Here is a 23,158-nt window from a genome sequence, read left to right on the forward strand (position 1 = left end):
TCACAGGACTCCTCGGGGACCTTCTTGGACGTACTGGAATCTTGGGCTGCGCTCTAGGTCGCAGCATCCAGTGGGGTGGGGTGTGTCCTCAGAGTGAGGCAGGTGGGTGATATGTCCCCACCGTCTGATCAGTAGGCCTGTCATCCTTTGAAGACCTGGAAAAGGCCCCCAATTTTGTTTCTAGGGCAAATGCTGTCCTTCAAGTTATCCTTCCCTTGATGGGACTCAAGGGGGGAAAATGTAAAACAATACCAATAAGCAGCAGTCACCTCGTTTTACATCTTCCGATGGTGGCATTATAAACGAGCTTCTGTTTCAGTCCACACACATGTATTGGTTCTGATAGTCCAGACAAAGCGTTGTTCAAAGTACAAGGAGATACACACAAACGTGGTCCCTGCTCTCGTGAAGCTACAATCTAGACAGAAAGACAGCTTCTCATTGAGGATAACCTGCAATACCAAGGGGCCTGAGGACACTGTGAAGGTGACCCAATGAGGCCATTCAGGGCCGTGGTGTCGGGGACAGGACAGGGAGGATCTGGTTGGACAGAGAGAAGACTGTCCCATGTCAGAACACATCTCAGACTAAGTCACAGGATCAGGAAAACTCACAGCTTAGGGGTGAGCCAGTCAGCAGAAGTGCAAAGTCTTATGGATAAATTGAATGAGGCCCAAAGGCTGGTTGGCACCCCCATGGTTGAGGCTAATGAGTCTGACCTTCATCCTTTGGCAACAGAGAGACAATAAGAGGTAGGAGATGATGGGTGGCATCACAAGAGTCAATTCTGGAAAATGAACGGGCAGAGCTAAGTAGAACTGAGCGCAGGGGTATTTTAAAAATTGAGCAGAGCAAGGAACTGAGAGATTTTAAGGTCCTTGTACATGGAGTCTGCGATTCTGAAATGAAAGACTAGGGGCCAAAAAATACAGGGAATGACTGTAATGACCCATAGGAAGGGAAAAGGCGCTATGTTTTTTAAAATGACTCAATGAATACAATTCTTTCCTGAATACTGAATCTCTCAGAAGCTACGATTGGGAACAAGGAGGCCTGGCAGGGGACACCCTCTGTCTTCCAGACTGGTTGGTGGCAGATCTTACCTCACCCTTTGAGCTAACTCACTTCCCAGGCAGCAGAACAGATGCCAAATAATAGCCTGGCCCTGATGCTGCTAAAACCAGCCACCGACAGCTCAGTCTGAGCCTCAGCAGCAGACAGAATGATGGAGGAGGCTCGAACAGCCCTGTACAACTTTGCAATCACAGGCAACACTTTCAAGGTCGTTCAGAGGGAGCAATTTTAACCACTCCCTCACCTTGAGAACCAAGATTCTGAATTAAGATGCTTTATAAGTCCACTGACCATAATCAAACTGTGGAAAATGGATGTTGACCAGACAAGAAATTGCTATTAAGCAAAGAAATAAAATTTAAAAACCAGCTCTATATGCTTATCTCCTCTTAGAGACAATTCGTAGACTACACTTACTTTTGTCTTTCTCAACCCAATTTGTTGGCATAACTTTGGGGATCCCTTGTTGTAGAAAATGAAACAGATGGATATGGGAAATAAGCCCTGGTTACAGGCAAAACTATTAACTGAACGGAGTAATTATAACAATTTCCAGAACATCTTTACTGTTGTGCTAAGATAATTGGTTTATATTTATAACTAAAATGACCTTTCCCATGTCTCCAAAGCTTAGTGATGCTCTACTCCATGAATAAAGAAGGTGTGCATAGTACAGCTGGATCATCCCAAACCCAATTCCAGTGTCTTCAGATCTGACGAAATAGAGCCAGCAGCTACTATTTTTAGCCCCAACAGCAAAAACAAAAACAAAAAGAACACTTCCATATAGAGTGATTAGACTTAATGCATTAAAGAAACCCTAGTTTGCTGGGAAACTAACATTTCATGAGTTCCCACCAGGAGCCAGGGCCAGCCTTAGGTGGTGGAGGGGGAAAGTGCAGAAAGACGACACAGGCTGGGTCCCAGAGCCACTCAGTCCACGCTCCAGTGAAGGCATGTCCTTGTGTAGCTGTGCTCAAGTCACATTAAGGAAAGATGTAAGTTCTAACAGATTACTGTTCAGTGTGCTATCAGAAGACGGCGTGTAACGGTGAGGCTACTCCTAATGGGAAACAGGAGAGAAGAATGACATTTAAGTTGAACACTTTAATTTAAATATGTTTAAAGTCACCAGACTCAGAGATACAATTCGTATGATATGCAAGCTGTAGCTTTATTTCAATGATAAATTAACCCAAAGAGCCCAGGTAGCACTGTGCCAGGCGGAAGGTCAAAGTGCACCCAGGTCTCAAGTGGTTTCCTTCGCTCATTTATATGGAAGTGTCGAGCCTTTTGGACGTCAGTTCAGATTAGGAACTGGATATAGAACAGCACAGTTGGTATGCTCCAAATTTGTCAAAGACATACAAGGAAAAACAGAGAAAGCAATACCCCCAAGTATTAACCCTGGGCACTCTGAGCGGTGAGAATTCAGGTGATTTAAAAACTGTACATGTATATATTTGTATTTCTGTTTATAGTGTGAATTTCCTCAATAGACAGCACTAAGTCCATTTTCTTGATTACATATTTATTGTTTTAGTATTATATAAATCAATTTTCTTGTTGCAAAAGTGATACACACATATATACATATGTTTTTGAGAGAGCAATATAAAATTATAAAAAACAGATAGCAAAATCCAATATACCCCCTCTCCCCAAAGTAACTTGTTAACATGTGGCTTATTTTCTTCCATAGCATGTTTGCTTTATGTATATACAAGGGACATGTATATTAATTTCACAATCAGAAAACTCTATACAAATCTTAGATAAACTGAAATAGAAATTTTTTTGCTTCCAACTCTTTAAAAAATAAATATCTCAGTGACTAAGACATCAGTGATATCGGACAGTCCTTTTGTTCAGGAAACACAAGCACCAGGAAGCATCTTAAATGACCTGGACAGACAGCACAGCAGGGGAGTGTGTTAGACACGTGAGTAGACAAGTGGCTATTATAGTGGCCAATGAAAAGGCACTTTTATGAGAAAAAACTTCAAGAGCGATTTCTCAGTGAACATCCCACTGAATGCCTTGGCTCTACTTTGCCTGTGGCACTTACTGCCACTTTGCTGACGGTCAAATGCAGGTCCCATCCCAGGCGCACAGATGGTCACTGGCGAGGCTGCCCAAACTGCTGGCCTGATACCTAGTAGAGTGTGGTTTCCCCACTTGAGGTTTCACTGAAGCTTTTTTGGTCAGATGTTCCATAAGGCAGAGAGCAATGTAAGACCAAACTAAGGGCATTGCCAACGCCACCGAGACGCAGGGGCCCTAGGAGCCAGGGCTCCTGCACAAGGAGACAGGAACAGAGTGCTGTGGGAGCCACATCCTGGTCCTGGAGAGTCAGGCAACGTGCCAGGAGGGCCAGGCACAGCTCCCGACTTCCTGCAAGGTCGACCATGGAGCACGGCAGGCGGATAAAGCCTGATCTTCAGAGCTGGTGGAGACAAACCTCCCGGTGAAGGTCAGAGTCATCAAAAACAAAACAAGGCCTAGGCGCCGTGGAGTAGACAGAGAGAGGAGTGTGGACATGGTCCCCGCATGGAGGCGCTGACCTTGTCTGTGAGAGAAAACAAGGCCAGGAGAGAGGCTGCTCCCAGGAAGCTGTGGGCAGCACTCAGCAAGGCTGGTTTCAAGACAGGCCAACCGGTCTGTGACTCTAGATTCGGGCCACGGGACAGGGCGGATCCGAGAAGTCTAGGGTGATAATCTCACGCTCTGCTTCTGTTTAAAGTGAGCAGGGTTTGGGGAGGAACCACACACGGGCAATGATCACACCCCTGGACCACGTCTGCCCAAGATGCTAGGTGTCCTCACTGGCGGTCGAACCTGTGCAGCCGTGTTCTCCTCATTTCTTCTGGTGACAGTCGGAACCCATAGGACGGGGGCGAGTTTCTGCTGTTTCCTGTCACGAGAAAGCACAGGGAGAATCGCACACAGTCCGGCCACGGTTCTGACATTTACAGGGCTCTGCACCCGAGGACTGACTCCAAGGGGGAAAATGGTTTGGGCATCTTCATTTTAGCACGAAACAGAAATAGAACAACGTATTTCAACGTTAGCTGTCAATACTCAGTTTCAACATCTAGTAAATATTTTTAGTGTGGTCCAGTCCACGAAGCTAATTTGACTCATTTGGGAGTTTCCTGACAATCCTCCCATTTTAATTTTTTCTTCCACCATGCTCCATCATTCCATCATTTAACTCCCCTAACGTCTCAAGGGCTTAGTTTATTTTTTTAATGCTCAGAAATAACTGTTGCCACCGGTGTCGTCCCCACCAAGTACACTGGTTGGTTTCTCTTGATTGGCCTTGGGGGCCTCTCTTTTCCTCCCTCTAACCTGTGCCCCCTGCGCCTCCCCAGCCAGAAATGCACAAGCAACCAGGGGCACCATGGGCCACATGTAGGGGCTGCATTACCATAATGGCCAATATCTGGGCAGGCAGACAAGCATGGGGGCATAATACATGAAGGTCGTATGAAGGACAATGGAGATCCTTACTGCAAAGGGTTGCTTAGAGCTGCAAACATACCAAAAATACAGTTCACAATGATCTAGGCATTTCAACCATTACACAAACCAACACTTTTCAGGCACCGTGGGAGCAATTAAGGACTAAAATAGGCAGTCCTTGACCGCGAGGCCCCAGCAACCTAAATCTAGCGAGAGAGGTGCAACAGTGTCCATGAGGCGGCCGCGCAGGGTGCCACCCACAGACACGGAGAAGCAGTGGCTTTACCTTTACGCAATTGCACCTAAAAGGTTGTACCTGTCACTCCTGCTGACCCTGTTAACTCGCTCTCACAGGCCCCTTCCCATCACCTACGTCGACCAGATGTCTCACTCTCCCTGCGCCATCCCAACAACTGTAAACCTACTTTTGCCTCAGCCTATACGTGTTAATTTATCGACTTTCATTAGAGATGGTGTCCAAGCACAGAGGCTTAAGACTTTCATCACAGGGGTTTTATGAGTACTGCAAGGTTCAAAGTTTACTGGGTGTGGCTTTTGCCATATGTATGTCTAAAGGAATTTCTCTTTGTTCAAAGTGCTAAATGCTTTGAAATTATATAGAAACCCATGAATCCAATTACCAATAGTTTACTGCTTAAATGTTATAAAGTTCAAGTCCTGTTTTTTCTCTAGCAGTTGTTTTCAACAAGACTATTCTTAATTGAACTTATGCACACGGGCCAGGATATGACACCCCGCTCCAGCTGGGCAGGGAACGTTAGGCCCAGCTGTGGGCAGAGTCAGGAGCAAGTGGGATGTGGCATGTTGACTCCAAGACCCATGGAGCTCAGATACCCACAGGGACTCACAGCGTCCCAAGGAAAAAGCCTGACAGTTAATGTCTTCATGATGGGAAACACAGGGAGGAATCAGACAAACCAGCTGTGGATGTTCCTGGGCTCTAGCTCTCAAAATGCGCAGCTGGCACAGACACTCGCGGGACCCCTTCGCAGGGCATCAGAGGAGAAATGGCACCACACGTCAAAGGAGGAAACTCACATTGAGAGAGGAACAGTAATCACCCTTTGGCGTAGAGAGCTGTTATGGTGCCCTATTTCAATTCTTCTAAAGGTTTTTTATTGATTTTCAAAGAGAGGACGGGAGAGGGAGAGAGAGGGAAACATTGATGTGAGAGTGAAACACTGATTGGCAGCCCCTTGCATGACCCCCATCGGGGATCGAGGCTGCAACCTGGGCATGTGCCCTGACTGGGAATCAAACCAGCAACCTCTCTGCGCACAGGACGACGCCCAACCAACTGGGCCACACCGGCCAGGGCTCTCCCCTCCTTTTTAAAAAGTATACATACAGCCTGATCTTCATGAACTGAATATGTGGAACCAATGTCCAGCTTGAAGTATAGGACGTTTTCAGCACTCATAAGCCTCCACGAGCTCCCGTCCAGCCACTCCCCCGCATCCAAGAGCACCCACGGTCCCACTCCTCAGAGGGTGGACTCACTTGTCCATTTTGTCCATGAATGAATTCGTACTGCAGGTACCCTTCACAAGTGGCTTCATTTTGTGCTGTTTGTGAAATTCATCCATATTGTTATATGTGGTTTTTATTCTACGTATCCTTCCATTAGAATTTCCTGGCCTATTTTACAGATGGAGGAATTGAGCCTGAAAGATCTCAAGTGACTGGCCAAGTCCACACAGCTGGCCAGAGGCCAAGTCAAGATTCAAACCCAGATCCTTTCCACACTGCTCCGGACATGAGGTGCATGAGTTGTCTTCCCTGATCCCCCACCCACATCTGTAAACCTGAACATTACTGCATTATCATGATCTGGAGACAGGATCTGTTTTAAAAGCAGCAGAAATGATTTCCTTCTGCCTCAGATAAGGCTTACTGCAAACGTGAGATTATTTTGACAGCTGAAAATATCAGGGACTAGGATCTCTTATGAGGTATACATTTTAGCCGTCGGCCCAGCTGCAAACATCAGCCTTGGCAGCTAACTGTCGAATCTGTTTTAAACAGAGAATAATTATTATTTCTTACAGAAACAGCCTCGATTCGCCCTCTACCTCGCAAGCAGGAAAGGAGGAGGGGCTGAGGCTCAGAGTGCCGCCTCGGATTAGGAAGCGCTGTCACATGAAGAGCAGGGAAACAAATGGACGTAGGTTTCAATGCTAAAAATCTTTTCTAGTTTTTAAGTCAATTCGTCTTAAACCCTTTGAAAATTTTGTCACCACTTAACACGTTATCCAGAGGGATCTTAATGACAGTAGGAATAATTTTCAGACACCTTTTACATATAGTTAATGAAGCTTGAAGATGTTCCAGGTTTTCCTTGATCTGAAACAGAATGCCCTTTGTCAGCAGTCTGTCGGCACCTCGGTTTCCACCTCATACTCGCTGATTCTGGAAACTGAAGAGACGGTGAGGATCTCCAAGTAGATCCCTCCCTGTTCCACATACTTTGAGACTGTAATTTTTTTTTCAATTCAAGGTCATCTGCGGATATTCACTGGATAAATATATGAAAACTCTTGGAAAACTGGACGCAGGGCTCCCAAGGGCAGAGGCCGTATTCTCACTGCCTAATACATCTGAGGGGCCCTGCATGCCAGGCTGGCCAACACAGAACTTGGACACGATTTCTGGTTGAGACTGCACGCCTGCGTGTGGATGGGGCCTTAGCAGGACCTGCACAGTGAGGGCAGCTGCCAGGCCCTTCCCGCCAGCCTGCACTTTCACTGGCCTCCACTCCGGGGACCCTGAGGCCTTCAAGCATTCCCTTGGTCCGAACGGCTACCTGCTCCAGTCTCTGGACTCCTCCGGCCCTTGATCTCTCAGGGGTAGGCAGCAGACCTGCCACTGCGATAAGGGGGGCCGTGGTTGGGGAGCACGGGTAGGAAGGGGCTTCCAGTGGCCTTCTCAGAACCTGAATACTAGTCCCCCTGCCAAATTCCTCTTGCTTTTTGATCCTGGTGTTGTCACTGAGTAAGTTTTACATTCATTATTGTTTTTAAAGGAGAGGGTAGTAGAGAAGCGAGTATTTAAACTATAATAAATCGAGCTCAAAAAAGATTAAAAATTGCCTCCTTCGGGGACACGCTGGCCTCCGGCCCTGTGTCTGCCGCTTGCTGTGGCCTTTGTCCTGAAGAGCAGCTGCGTGAATTCTCCCCTCCTGGCTTTAGCAGCCCTGGCCGCAGGAACACAGCTCCCATCACACAGTGACAAACTAGCACTGGAGGCAGGAGCCAGCGCTGGCATCCTGGTCTTTCAACAGCATAAATGCAAGAGGTCTGGGCAAAGTCGGACAGGCTTGGAGATTCCAGGACCTGGACAGCTGCCCAGTTTGGTGCCATGGTCCTCACCCTTCAGTGTGCATGATGATGGAGAACTTGGTAAAAATGCAGATTACTATCCCACTGCCAGAAAGTCTAACGCACTAAGGGGTGGTCGGAGCCTAGGAAGCTGCACTGAATGGGCACCCAGGGGGCTCTGATGCAGATGACATAGCAAATCACTGAGAGGCTGTGGAAAAGGGTACGAGATTCCACCACTGGTTCTGTTTAGCTCTGGGCAAGGCGTCAGGTCGGCTGGCCGGAGAAGGGAGAGTGCCAACAGCCACACCAGCCACACCAGCCGCCTGCCTCCTCTACAGCCTGCGGCTTGGTGGCTTCTCTGGAGGGTCCTGCCACCCTGGGAGCCCATCTGGCTGTGACTTCTGGTTGCTGGGCAGAGAACTATGTGTGGCTCCTTGGCAGCACCCTCAAACTCACTTGGTAACTCAGTACACCTCCTCCTGGCATTTTAATTTTTAATGAACTTTTAAGTTTGAGATAATTTTAGGTGGACAGAGAAGTTACAAAGGTTACACAGACAATTTCCCTCGTGTTGTGACACCATGCATTATCATGGTGTGACCCTCAACTAAGAAACAACTTACAGAGATGGGTTCGTTAGTATTGACTAACTTCCAGGCTTCACTGGGATTTCACCAGTTTTTCCACTAATTCCGTCTCTATTCCAGGATCCACAGTAATTAGGTGTCATGTCTCCTTCGTTCCTTCTGGGCTATGGCCGTTTCCCAGTCTTCTCTGGTTTCCTAAGACCTTGACCATCTCAAGGAGACCAGCCAGGCACCTGGAGAATGTCCCTCGATTTGCTTTGCCTGATGTCTTTCTCATGATGAGTCTGTGGTTATGGGTTTGGGGGAAGACAACAGAGGCAACGTGCCCTTCCCATTGAGTCATATCAGGGGTCATGCTGTCAGCAAGACTCCTCACTGGCACTGCCACCAGGAGCACTGGCTTAAGCAGTGTTTGCCAGGTTCTCCAATTTAAATGTTTTTGATGAGTTCCAAGGGCATAAATCTTTGACTAGCACCAACAAGGTTACAGGATAAACTGGAAGAGGGTGGAGTGTGGACCTCCAGCGGGCTTTGTCATTTCCCATTTGGGGATGAGTAAGACATGATGGGGTCACTCCCAACCTCCAGGTCCCCGAATTCCAGGCGATAATTCTCTAACGCTGGTGTGAACACATGAACTGTCTGAGAGGGTGTTCCCCTCAGCAGGCTCGGCCTCGAGCGCTGGCCACTGTATTTTTAATGGGCTCCCAGGGGATTCTGACCTATGCTAGCCTTGGGGAACCACTGAGCTACACAGAACTCAGATTTTTCTTTCAACTGAAAAGATCCATGCTGGGTTGCATTCCAGTACCTGCACTTGCCTGCAGGGGGAGCCAGAGGCCCAGGATGCTGAATCTGCCAGAGAAAACGACAAATTCACCAACAAAGCATCCACGTCGCCAGCACAATCAGGGCTGCTCTGAAACAGATGGGCTCACAGAAGCCGCTGCCCCGAATGCTACGGAGCTGTTTATTTCTGGACGGTCTGAAAGCTGGGCATTATTTGCCGGCGTCTAGCAGCTTCTACGTCACACCAGTTTCTCCCAGTGCAGAGGAGACTGGCAGGCAGCGGGAGAGGGAGAGGGAGAGACAGGGTCGTGGCATGGACGCGGGTGCAGATATTTCAACCAGCTCTGAACTCGGGATTTACTCTTGCTATTGTGTACATGGCCTGCCCAGCTCAGTGCTGTCACTGGAGTGATCTGTGTCCCTGTCACTCCAAACTGGAAGAGACACACAGATGCAGTCTGTGGTAATAAGATGAGTGCTAGATGCGGTAATGCTAAAATGACTTACTTAAACCTAAGCAAAGTGGCTCTGTTTACAGGTTCATGTTTTCAGCCACTGACACCTGCCCCCACTCTTTCCTGCTGCCCCTTCCTGAACCAGCCCAGCAGAAGGGCAGCAGGAGGAAGCGAGGCAGAGACGGCTGTCAGCGCTCGTCTGGACTGTGCCTGGTGCTCTGGTTCCAGGTGCAGGAGCAGGACTTACAGACTGAGTGCTCCCTGAGCCCTGGAAATCGGCAGAGGCCCCAGCACTGACAGTTCTCCCTGGTTTTGTACAAGTCAGTCTCTTGTCCTGAGCTGAGACCCTGGTGGTTTCCCAGGTCACGCTGTGATGCTCGCTCCAGATGATATGATTTTAAAAGTAAGACAGCAAAGCAACCCCTCTGTCCCGAGGAACAGAGCAAATCCACTTACAGGAATGCCCTGGAGATTCTATTAGTCACGGCATCAGAGATGAGGAAACTGGCCTGAGTCGCTCTAACTCAGGAGCCAAGGGATTCACCTCTGGATCCAGGTGCCTAGTATATGGTGGATGCATCATAAATGTCTGGTGGATAAACAAAGACCCAACTGACATGCCATCAGGACTGGGCAGAGAGGGGGACAGGAGGACCAGGCCAGGTCAATGAGGCTGGAGGCCACAGAGAAATGTAGGAAAATGGTGGCAGCTGGGGAAGTTCAAGGTGGGGGAATCTCGAGAGGTTTCTAGCCTTGACCACTAACCAGCTCCCAGATCCTGAGAGAGACATGCCTAAAGGAGGCTACAAACCCATGTTTGTTTCCTCTATGAAATGCATGAAGTTTGCCTGGGCTCAGGGTTCCGGATACTTTAGAGAACTTTCAATAGCTAGAAACTGGCCGAGATGTGAGATGTATTATGTGCCTCTAAGCTGAATGCTACCTTAAAAACTTTAAAAATTCAAATTATTTCTATTTTTCAAATGCACAAGTCTGATTAGTCCATAACTACACGTTCGGGGATACTGATATCAATACATAATCACAAAAGCAACCCCTGGCCCAGGAAGCCGTCTCTGAGGTGGTCGGGGCCAAGGAGAGAATCACGGTTCAAAGCTCGTCCACAGGCGCCGAAAGCCGCGTCCTCTCGCAGGTGGAATGAGAGGAAGGCAAACTGTTCTGAGAAAAACCTGCCATCGGGGTGCACCTCCGCCAGTCTCAAAGGTGCCCAAACCAGCAGGGACAGGCTGGGTGCACCCCGGGATCCACCCACCCAACTGCACCACAAGGAAATAGAGCAACCCAAGGACAGGGACCAGATGTGCTCTTTGCGGGTAAACACAAGGCAGGAGAGGGAGGAGGTAAAAGCGAGTAAAGGGCGACATCCTTGTCAGAAGTACAGAGCCATGACTTCCAATGGCTGCAGCTAGAGTTCTCAGAGCGGGTGGGCTCCCCCGCCGAGGCCTCGATAACTCGGAAGGTGAGGCCGACACGACCTTTAGTCCTTGCAGAGGGGATAAGCTCTGCGCGATAAGTGTAGTGAGAGGCCATCTGGGAAAATACAAATAAGCAGGACCCTGCTCTTTGCACCTAAGGGCTGGGAAATTCTGTATGTGGGTCAGAGTGAGCGTGGTGATGGTGCCGAATTTCTGAGATATGATAAACTGTCCCAGAAATCTGATGGTCATTTTAAAAACATGCTTGTTTCTGCATTTGATGGTATTCAACCCAACCCTGAGCCTAATTACCACTTACTGTGTGTTCTTTTAGGTCTGATTAACTCACCCCCAAGTTCTGGTCTTGTGGCTCATTAGGGAAAGAAAGGGAGAGAGAGAGAGAACATGTGCTTGTGGTGGGCATGCATTCCTAATCCATAAGCCCTCCCAGCCTCAGGAAGACCTGCGGGCTTCTCACGACTGTTTTCACCCCCTTCAAACAGCCTGCCTCTAACTGGCTCACACTGACCTAGAATTGCTCAGAAATAATTCTAAAATGGCCTGTGCTATGGACAGATATTCAAAACAACAGAAATGACTTACTCCTAAGTCTGTTAATCCTTTCTAGTAAAATAAAACTTATTTTTGAATAGAAAGGGAGACCTCAGAACAGTTTCTAGACTTTGAATTCCATGTTAGGAATCTAATATTAGGCTGAATTTGGATAACTGATGATTTAGATAAGAGAGGGAGGAACGTGCGGCCTTCTGAGCCTCTTTGGAAATATCTAAGTGTGTGCTGTGGCCAAGTTAAAAGCTGGCACTGAAGGGCCCAGCTATAGACGTAAGAAAGAAGCTCTAAAGATTCCATTAAGCCTGGGAAGGAGATTGTGTGTGAAGTGCACCGGTCCATCATAGAAATCATGGATTTTCAGAGCAGGGAAGGGAGCACATAGGATGGTGGAATCCAACCTGCTCATTTCAGGGATGGGAAATGGAAGCCCAGAGAGGGGGAGAGGCTTTCCCGCTTTGCACAGCTAAGGGGAGGAACCAGAACCTAGGTCTCTCGGGGGCCTGTCCCACTGCCCAGCTTCCTGTTCCCCTTTCAGCCTCTGCATCCCGCATCACCCAGACCTCCCATGTCAAATCTGGAGTGGGCGTTAGTTTTACAAACGTGCGCCTCTGCTGCCTGGCTCTGGAAGGGGAAAGGTTCCGGAGCCAGACAGACCGAGTTTGAAAACTGGCTCTGCCCGTTTCTGTGCCCTTGGACAAGCTGCATACTGTACTCACTGACCCTCAACTTTCTTATCTGTGTGGTGTGAAGACCTACGGTAGAGATGTGCCCTGAAATAGATGAATGAAAGATGTCAGCACCTGGCCCGAGGCAATCAAGAGTCGGTGGCACCCGTTATTCTAATAACCCCCCTCCAGGACGCCCGGTCCTGGGAATGTCCCCACCATACATCCAGTTAGTCACACGTGCCCAGCCCCTAGAGTCATCCCAGACACGTTCCTCTTGCTCACCTGCCCCTTTTCAACCCATCACCAAATCCTGCCTTTCTAAGTGAACATTCCCCAAACTCACGCATTCTTCTCCGTCTGCCTGCCCCAGGCCCTTCTGCCCCCAGTTCCGCCTGTGCCGGCCTCGGGAGCCGGGTCTGGTGTCTGAGCCCGAGTGACCTCCTGCACCTCCCTGGCTCTCCTACCAGCCCTTCTTCTCACAGTGGGCCGCAGCTCTTCAAAACCACACATTTCTTGATCAACTTGATCCTCTGCCCTAAACCTCCAAGAACTTCCTTTCATTTAAGAATAAAGATCCAAATTTGTACCCTGCCCAGTACACCTGCCCTCCTTCAGCTCCAGCTCACTAGTTATCCCTCCTCCGGCAGCCCTCAGCTCCAGCACGAGTCCCCAGGAAAGGGACTGCGACCCCTCTGCCTGAGCTCTCACAAGAGCACCCCCTTTTCTCAAAGCTCCTGCTACCCAGTTAGTAGTGACGCACGACTGATTATCCAGTGACGTGTGGGGGCCGAACAGGGAGGGTCTGTTCCCATGCTCTCCCCAGGAATGGATGGATGGATGGATGGATGGATGGATGGATGGATGGATGGATGGATGGATAGGAGGGAGGGAGGGAGGGAGAGAAGGAAGGAAGGAGGGAGGAAGGGAGGTGTAGGCACTGTCCTCATTCTACAGATGGCCAAAGTGAGGCTCAGGGAAGGTGTGGGATTTTCCGAGGTCCCACAGCCGGCAAATAACATGGCCTGGGCACCCAGCGGTGGGATCAAAGCCCAGAGTTCTTCACACTGCTTTGGAAACCAGCACCCACATCTATCCCTTTACCACCCAGCCTTTCTTCACTTTAACCACTGGCTCAGCAAAAAAATAAAAATAAAAATAGTGGTTTTGTTTTGTTTTAAATGAGAGGCTAAGAAGGTATGCAAGGGGCCCTAATTGGTACATAAAAAAAATTCCAAGTTGATACAGTGGATATTTTGAGATTAAAAAAAAATTGACCATGAAAAGGCACAACATTTGTTGCTGTTCAGACCCAGTATAACAACATTTCCAGAACTGTTTCTATGGATCTGAAGATAGTAGATTAAGGGCAACTGACTTGGCAAAAGGCCTAGACCTGTTTTCAGACAATTCTCTTAGGGTAGAAAAAAAAAGGGCAGCAAAAGCCCCAGTGAGGACACTCTACCGACACCACTGATCTAAATGGAACACACTTGGATGAGTCACTTGTAGCTTTAAATACTATAGAGAGAAGAATTTATAAAACATGCCCAAACAGCCTCCCTTTGATGTGGTGAACTCTCTTCAAACCACATTGTTCGAATTTAAGTTGAAACGCAAGCCCTGGTGTTTACAATGGTGCTCTCGGAGGAATGCAATATAAAAGTACAACTGTTACATTTCAAAGACAAGGCTCGTAACCTCAGAACAATGGGGCATTCCCAGCGCCAATTTATGAGCTGTTAAACCTCAAAAGGTTTCTTTAATTAGCAACAAAGGCTCTGGACGTATTCACAGCCTGATAGAGGGGCTGCTCTTGATATAATTTGGGGTGCACTGCTTTTATCGGAACTTTTCCTTACTTTTACTGACCTCAGACGGCAACTATTGTGCGTCTCTCTGAGCTGCGTTTGATCCTGCTAATTATGCTGTGGGGCCCGGACGGCATTTCACGGTTTACCACTGCTCCTGGGGCGCACTACAAATTATACATAATGCATTGCATTGTAATTGCTGCACTGTGAACTTGGCTCCTCTTTCCAACAGAAAATACCAACGTCCAAGTCGGTTTATTATTTAAAAAAATCATAAGGGATTCTTTTGGATTATAAACATCTGAAGACATAACAATCTCATGAATTCCAGCCGGCTATTTCAGACACACAGGGGCGGGTGAGGCCAAGAGGCAAAGCAAATATATTTCATATTAATGTTTACAGAGGAAAAGGGGATGCAGTTATGAAGGCAAGACCACGCTGAATGCAAAACAGAAGGAGGGGAGCAAGCTGAGGTACAGACAAAGGTCCGGACTGGGGGAGCACAGATGCTCAGTGGCCATCGGAGCAGAGGGCCCCTGGCCTCGCTGGGCCCCAGGCACCTCATTTAGGTAACAAAGGCTCAGGACCCAGTGACCAGGCAGGTCCCTCTTCCACGAAAGCAGGCACTTTGGGAGAGCAGTGGCTGGTTTTCCACGTTGCATTTGTGGGGCCTGTTATCACAGCACCAGTAACCTGTGTCTTGTCCCAAAGGCCAGGCCTCTCGCCATCGCCTGCTGGTGTGGGCCTCTTAGAAAGAGATGATGGGCTTTAAAGGATGGGGCAGGACAAACAGAGCCGCCCCAAGTTCTACAAAGGCAGCACCTCCACGTGGAAAACAAGTCACAGGAACAGCACAGCCCAGGCGGCCCGTCGCTGTCCTCTGCTCCTGCGGGCTTCAGGAGCCTTGCCCTCTCCTCTCCCATAAAGACATAGAACCTGACGTTCGAGTTCACACCGGCCTCTTCCCACTTCCTCCGGGGGAATGAGTGTCCTCGGGGAGCTCCAGGTGGAATGTGACCTAAGGGGACACATTCTTCATTAGGGTGAGGCAGCCAGTCTCGCACAGGTGAGGACCAGGGAAGACAGGAGGGGGCTGGGGGCCGGGCGACAGAGGTGAAGGCAGTGAGAATACAGGCTGGCAGTTACAGAACAGTCACGGCACATAACATACGGCGCAGGGAGCAGTGTCGGAATACTGTAATAACTGCGGAAGGCAGGTGGGCGTCAGAAGTATTGGGGGGATCACTTTGTAAAGCGTATGGTTGTCTGTCCTACGCAGTGCACCTGAAGCCAATATGAAATAATATTGAAAGTGGGCTGTAACTGGAAAAAGAAAGAAGGGAGGAGGGAGGGCAGAGGCTGGGGTGTGGGTGGGTAAGGCTCATAGGGCTTGTCATTTACAACAGACCCTTACTCTCCGGGCCCTGCTACCTGGTGCTGCTACGTCAAAGTGGCTGAAGCGAAAGTCGTGCTTTCGCCATAGGAAGTCACTGACCAGGCGGCACCCTCCTTCTCTCTGTCTTCTGGTGGCTTAGGTCCTGGGTGGGGTGGGGCATAATATCTCCAAGATCCAGGATCTAAGAAGCGGTACAGACCGAGGGCCCGGTGATGAGGCACTGCAGGCCCACGCTGGCTGTCCCCCAGGTCCTGCCTGGAAGCACTGTTTGGGCTCCTCCTGAAGAAAGAGCCGCCTGTGCTGTACACACACCTGCACAGTGTCCCTGGGGCCCAAGACTCGGGGGACTTCACTCCTACTCCAGTCCACACTGCACTTAGTCTCCAAACAAGAACACAGGGACTGTGACCACAATTTCATGGCCACCGCCAAGAGACCTGATCCTCCTCAGGCCCTCAACGGGGTCCCCTTGGAGCAGAGGGCCTAGGCCTCACCCACACCATGGGAGCACAGCCTAGAAGAGACCATGGCCTGAAAATAGGGATGGGAGCAGCAGGACACCCAGGACGTGCCGAGCACCTTATAGGCATGATCTCCCGTTCTCTGACAACGCCCTCTGCTCCAGATGAGTCATGACCTCTCATGCTGTGGGCAGGCAGGTAGCCATCTACCCTGCCCTCTGGATGGGCACCAGACACTAAGGAGTATCCTGGTGCCTGGAAAGCCCCATGCAAATCACCTCCAGGGGCAAAATCCCATTTATTTTTCGGCCAACTGGAAAAATCAAGTAGCCTCTTTTGTGCATCTTCATTTAATGAACAAGAGATCCAACAGAAGTCACCACCTGGACACTCAGAACTCAGAAGAGCAACACAACACCACTGTGGGTGAAGTCCTTGCTCAGCTTGACCTCAGCACCGTGCCTGAGGACAGACGCCACTGTGGCACAGTCCTACGAGTCGGACGTGAAGTCCACTAGAATTGCTGGAAAGTATGTATGTTCTCAAATTGAGGTCTCCTGAGCAGTGAGGCACCACATCTGACAACCTAGAGGTTCACTGCGAGACTCATCTCCTCCCTCTTACTAACAACTGCTGACATTCATGCTTCCTCCGTGGGGTGGAGTTATGCGATGGCTGGGCCCTCTGACGCACTTCCAGCACAATTAGGGACAAGAGCCAGCTTTCCTTACCAGGAACAGCCTGGGGGAGGACATGGCTAATTTTCTGGTCATCTCTCCAATCTCGCCTTTGTTTTGGTTTACAACTTATAAATTCCTCATTAACCAAATTTTCTGAGACTGGTTTTAATTTTTAGCAACTTGCTGCCTCTCCCCTTTCCTTAATTAAATAACCAATATTAATTGAAAACATGTATTGTGTGTCGGGCCAGACTGAGGGGATATAAGGACGGGTAAGGAACAGTTTCTTCTCTTGAAAAGCCTATTTAAGCCTAAGGTGGATATAAATCTATGGTTTAAAAGAATCATATATTCACACCCATGAGACCAGTGCAATGAGGCTAGTATTAAATGTGTACAGAATTTTTAAAGCTAGCCAGGCCTTAGAGGTGACCTAGACAGCCCTTGTCTAATGGATGCTGAGACAGTTCAGGAAAGTTAAGAAATCTACCCAAGATCCCTCAGCAGCTGTGTTAACTCAAGCTGGAAACTGTCTCTCTCACATTAACTGGCTATGGCGACAGGCCTGTGATTCAGAGCATGGACAATGTATGGGCACCAACAAGGTTTCAATCAAAAGGGGTCCCTGCCACGGCCCAGCAGCCGCAAGGCACCGTTAGCCTGGCATCCAGGTAGCATAATGCTCGACTCCGTGAGAACTGTGGCTCTGCTTTGAAGCCAGGCCACACATACTCAAACGTGCGTGGGCAGGCGGTTAACCGGCATCAAAGAGTTCTGTGTTCCTCAACCGACCTCTCTTCCCACCTGGCTCAAAGGCGAGCACATGGCCCATCTCATTTCAAACCAACTTTCAGACCTGTATTGATGACCAATTACACTCAGAACATCGAGTGTTTGGCACGGAAGGGCCAGAATCCTGACGTTGGCTTTGACTGTTGCACCCGGTGCTGTGTAAGAGGAATCCCGGGTGAGAAACTCAAGGCCTGTGAGACTGGGCACAGGCTCCAGAGTGAGGCGAGGCTGGGGGGCTGTCCGGGCCTCCCCACCACCCGGCCCTCGGGTCCATCACAGGAGAGGGAGCCCTTCTTCTACCAGCGGGTCCACGTGAACAGAAGGGGACTCTCAGGAGAGAGAGGCTAGGAGGGTAAACAGTTGGGATGACAACTTCAGGGCCAGTACTCTTGTCTGCTGGCCTTGGAGTTGCTGGAAGGCTCAGAGGCCGAGAGGAAGACAGCCGGCCAGGGAGCAGGTGGGGCTTCTCCCACCTGGCTGCCACTCCTTAAAGCAGCAGCCAAGGGAGAAGAGACCTGGCACTTCCCAGCATGACCGTCTCTAGAACTTTTAGGCTGGGCTATTTTGGTCTAGTTTACTTTGTTTTCTAGAAGGAAAACAGCTCAAATATAAACTATGGGACAAGTCCTTGCAGGGGGACTGGGCCGGGAAGGAGGGGTGACTGAGAGAGATCACACCTGTGAACTGTTTTTCGAAATACCCCTAAGGCAACCGGGCTTTGCTCTGAATACACAAATACCACTGTTCCAGTGGGGACAGTTCTGGGTGACCGGCAAAGCCTGGGGAAGCAGGTGGAAAGGGGACATGAAAATACCTCCCTCCCAGCATCTTGAGACAACAAGGCCAGACGGAACCCCTTGGCACCCACTTCATGGGCACCCACGTCTCAGCGCAAGAGAACATCTCATAATTCCCCTGCGCAGTTACCTCCTTAAACTGATGCCAGGTAAATCCTGTTCTTCCTCTGGGGAGAATGAACTTCAGAATCCCTGCCACAAAATATGGTCTAGAGGAGTTTCGTAAAAGATCATCAAGGAATATACAGGGTTCTCCCAAAGAATGTATACACACGCTTTGGATAATTATAAAGGCAGTGTTTATTAAAATACATTTCATTTTCAAAATTGAGCTATCAGCTGTTAAAGTGTGCATACGTTTTTTTTGGACACCCTGTATGTGATGTATCATATGTATGGCATATATATATTTATATTCATTTACTTTAAGACATACTTATATACTATGGATGGGATTGTATGTTTAGATGCGGGATGGGGCTTCCAAAGGAAAAGCCCATGCAGGTCCTCAAATGTCCCCGTTGGATAGACAGGACATCTCTGCTCTCAGGGAGCTGATGGCCTAGTGGAGACAAAGGCACACGCCAACAGTCACAGCCACCTGAGAAAACTAGAAACGTAACCTCTCATGGAAACACAACCAGTCGAAACCAAGAAACCATAGCCTTCTGGGCAGTTTTGAGGACCAAATTTAAACAAAAACGGGGAAAGTGTTCCATAAGCTCAAAGATGAGAAGCAAAAGTGTTAACCCCTTAAATCTTTGTTCCTCCAGGTGGCAAATGTCTCTTCCTGTGTTTGAGGCTGCACCTGCTGCCTGCACAGGACCCAGTGCTCCCAACAGACGGACATGGACCTCACCCTGAAAACGAGGCTGCTCTGTGCCTTCTGCAGCCCACAGGTGCTCCCGAGGGACAGACACACAGAAACCAGGAGGCTTCTTGTACAGATAAAACTCAATCCATGTCATAAGATTCCAAAGAGGCAGAGATTAAAATACAAACAAAAACTATTTCAGTAAAAAAAACCACAACACCCCATTTTTCAATTAGCTTCAGTCCTGAGCAGACACCATCTATTTGCCCTAAGTAAGAGAAGCTGTCGACTGCTCCTAAATTAAATTTTATTTCTCTCTTTGTGGGCATTTTATGAAACACCTTCACCCTCCCAGTGGGCCATGCTAGTAGGTAAAAGGGGAAGTGAACTTGGTTTTGGAAAGAGGGGGTCACACGACATAGCGTAGAGATATATCCCAGGAGGCGGTCTGGGTCTGTCATTACTCCCTCCTCTCTCCCCTGTTCCTCATCGGCACCCTCTTGGGGAGCAGGGTGGGAGGGGGCCAGGGGGGGATATGACCAGGTAGAAGCAGCCTGGGATGCAACATGAAACACTGAAGAGGGACGAGTCCTAAACGCCTGCAAATAGGATCTGGCTGCTTCAAATGCATTAGACCAGCCCCTCCTTCTGGCTTCAAAATTTCTTTCGTGTCTCGCCGCAGAATGTCTGCTATGATGATATATAGTGTGTGTAAATAAAACAAGACAACACACCAAGAAAAAACCAACATTATGAAGAATAAAAGTCTCCTAAAAATACTTTACAAGGACTTCAAACATGAAATCACATTTACAAAAGAGCATTCTAATGACTTGGGTGAAAGTGACTCAGGGACATATGGATTACATTTCCTTCAAAATGCATGTGGCTTTAGGAGCGAGGGGAAACTGGCTTGGCAAGAGGAGCTGGGTTAGCAGAGCACAGCTCAAGAACAAAAACAGAAAAGAAGTTTGTCTACTGCAGCCACTCCGGCATGCCCTTTCTGGAGCTTTCTTCGGTAGCTAAGTCAATTGGCTACAGCGGCCCTTAACGAAGAAACGTGGAACCATTTTCTTAGCGAAGGCTTAACTCTCCTTCCCTATTTAGGCAAAGTATTCGATAAGTTTATGGTAAATGACTCTTCCCTCACCCCCAGTACCATCCCATCCAACAGAGAGGACTGCTTCTATAAGAAAGGCTGAGCGCCGGAGGCCCTCAGCTACCACTCATCTTTGCAACAGTTGAGGACAGCTGCCATGTGTATGGGGATATTTCCATTTCCTTCTCATACATTTGGAGCTAACTTTCAGAGATTACTACCATTTTTCCAAATGAAAATACAAATTTTAGACAAAGTCCACAACAATCAGGCCATTTACCTACCCAGCCTGTTTTATTTTTTTCACCACACAAAATGCGCCCATAGATACCACCACCACCGCCATCACTATAAAATACTAGGGCATTTATCGTGTTTACTGCTTCCCAAATATACCTTCGAACATTGGCTCATTTCAGCAGCCTGGGTTTCGATTGGCCCTGCAGGTGATTCCGCTGCACACAGAGAATGTTTTGGTGTGTTGAGAGCAGGGCCCCACCCCCAGAGTCCGTGATTTGGTGGGTCTGTGATGTGGACTGAGAATCTGCTTTTCTAACAAGTTCCCAGATGATGCTCTGAAGCTGGTCTGGGAATTACTTTGAGAACCTGATGTGGAAGGTGGACCACCTCTTTGTGAGGTGCCCCAAATCCCCAACAGTGAATTCCATAAATGAAATTATAAATTTTTCTAAGGATATCCTAAATGTACCCTATGCACATGAAAATCTGTCCAGCTGTTTTCTCATGATCTGGCTCCTAGAAGGGCTCTTAAAGTGTTTGTTGTATTAACAGATTTATACCAAATAGCCCAGATAAAACATCTAAAGTTAAAAACTCCGATCCCTCCCACAATTTTCTGCATATGATGACTTTTTGGCATTCATGATTACTTGTTAGATTTCCATCTCTCTAACCCATAATGCTGCAACTCATTTTAGGATAAGCCATTATTGGAATAATTTTTTACTCTGTATCTTGATAAATTTTAATTCTTGATCAGCAATGGGTAGAGCATGCCTCTGCAGGGGGCACTGGGAAATATCTACAGTTGAGCTCTTTGGCCGTCACAGTGACAGGTGCCCTACGTGTTCTGGCTCTTGACCTCTCCATCTGCATCTCCTACCACCCAGTCATGGATGGCATGGAAAGTAGTGGAAGGACTGAGACATATTCTGAGTTAGCATCCAGAGGACCTATTGATTGACGACATTCAGGAGGCAACGCTTGATGAGGAACAAGTTGGGGAGGCGGAAAGGTTTTACAAATTCAGTTTTGTGCATGCTGCATTTGAGATGCCTTTGAGCAGGTTTATGTGTAATTTCAGAAGCTCAGAAAGAGATCTGGGCTTCAGAGATAAATTTGGAAGTTGCTGGAGTATAAATAGTAACAAAAAGCCTTGGGAGAAGAAGAGAGAACCCAGAATTAAGTGATCAGGAGAGTCGAGGACAGGTGAGGTGTTGATGTGCATTTGTAATGGGCTCAGTCTGCTCTATTGGGCCATGTTCTCAATCAGGGTCAGCTGCCAGGTGCAGGTCTGAGAAGCCCAGTGGCTGGGTTCACACAAGTCTGAGGTTTTTCCAGATAGGTGGAAGGACTGGGCAGCAAAGATGTGGACGGTATTTGTAAGACAGTAACTAAAACAAAAGACTAGAAATCTAAGCAGGGTAGGAGGAAAGACAAGAAGGGAAGGAATTAATGAACTGAAAAGAGGGACAAAGAAAACCTGCAGCTGAGTACTCAAAACATTAGGATCACCTAAAAGTGGCCAAAACCATAAATATCAAATTCATGAATGCTAAGGGCCCATGTATCCAACATGAGAGGCAAAGGGGTTTCAGACACAGCTACTCCACTACTGAACGCCAGTCTACTTTCTACCAAAGGGGACCCCTGGGACACTGAAAGGTATGAGGGAGGTACAAGCATACCTTGGTTTATTGTGCTTCACAGGTGTTGCGTATTTTTGCAAATTGAAGGCAAGACCCACCAAGGAACAAGATTAGAGCTCGCTTCACTGCAGTGGCCTGGAACCAAACCTGCAGTGCCTCTAGGGTATGCCTGCACTGCAACTCAAGAATTATCATTCCAAATCTGGATTTTGTACCATTAAATTACTTGTAAATTATATGCTTTATTGATGTGACCACAGCTGAATTAATGTAAGTGCCCTATACATGAATTTTACCTGATTTTTAAAAAAATCTAAAGTTGCTCTCTAGCACAGTTTTCAACCAGGGGTGGTTTTGACCCCAGGGACAATTGGCAATGTCTAGAGATATGTGGCTATCACTACTGGGGGAAGGGTGCACTAGCCGTTAGTGGTGGAGGCCAGATGCTACTCACATCCAACAATGCACAGGACAGCCCCACACCAAGGGACTACCCAGCTCAACACATCAATAGCACTAAGGTTGAAAAACTCAGCTCCAGATGAAGTTTTCTGTCTGAAAAAGTGAACTATTTATATTAGAGAGAAGAGGGCTCAGACTTGGATTAAAGTAATAAGTAAGCCTCACATTTTCTATACCATAAACATACCAATAGCCTAAATAAAATTATCTCAGCTTTCACAAAAGGGATACAAGTAAGTACACTAAAGGTGTAAGATCTGGATATGTAAGAAAGCACGCGGACAGGCTGATGACGTCTTCCTCTCACCCACCCTCCTTCCTTGCCTGGCTTTTCCTGTTCTCTTGTTTATTTCTCTCCAGAAAGCTGTCTGTTTTCTTCACCAGTTCCTGCACACTGGAAACAAGGTCCAATGAGAAATTAATTTTGACAAAATTCCTTTACTAGCAGTAAATGTGAAAGTGTGAAGAATCTAGTAAGATGGCCTTTTGCTCACATACAGACATGATGAAAGACTAGACTGCGATTAGATTCTGAGCGGAGTAACATAATTAGCGAATTTATGAAT

General features: G+C 48.1%; 1 protein-coding gene across 1 annotated transcript in view; it reads right to left on the bottom strand.

Annotated features, from left to right (window-relative positions):
* Nucleotides 1-2,588: 2,588 nt before the first annotated feature.
* Nucleotides 2,589-23,158, bottom strand: part of RHBDD1 (rhomboid domain containing 1) — an 84,888-nt gene continuing 64,318 nt past the window's right edge. Inside the window, exon 7 of the mRNA XM_087819557.1 lies at nt 2,589-3,988. Coding sequence (XP_087675683.1) covers nt 3,897-3,988 — 92 coding nt within the window. The 3' untranslated portion in view covers nt 2,589-3,896. The remainder of the gene's footprint in view (nt 3,989-23,158) is intronic.

Source organism: Miniopterus natalensis, chromosome 8 (assembly GCF_054644295.1).
Source record: "Miniopterus natalensis isolate mMinNat1 chromosome 8, mMinNat1.hap1, whole genome shotgun sequence".
NCBI lineage: Eukaryota > Metazoa > Chordata > Mammalia > Chiroptera > Miniopteridae > Miniopterus > Miniopterus natalensis.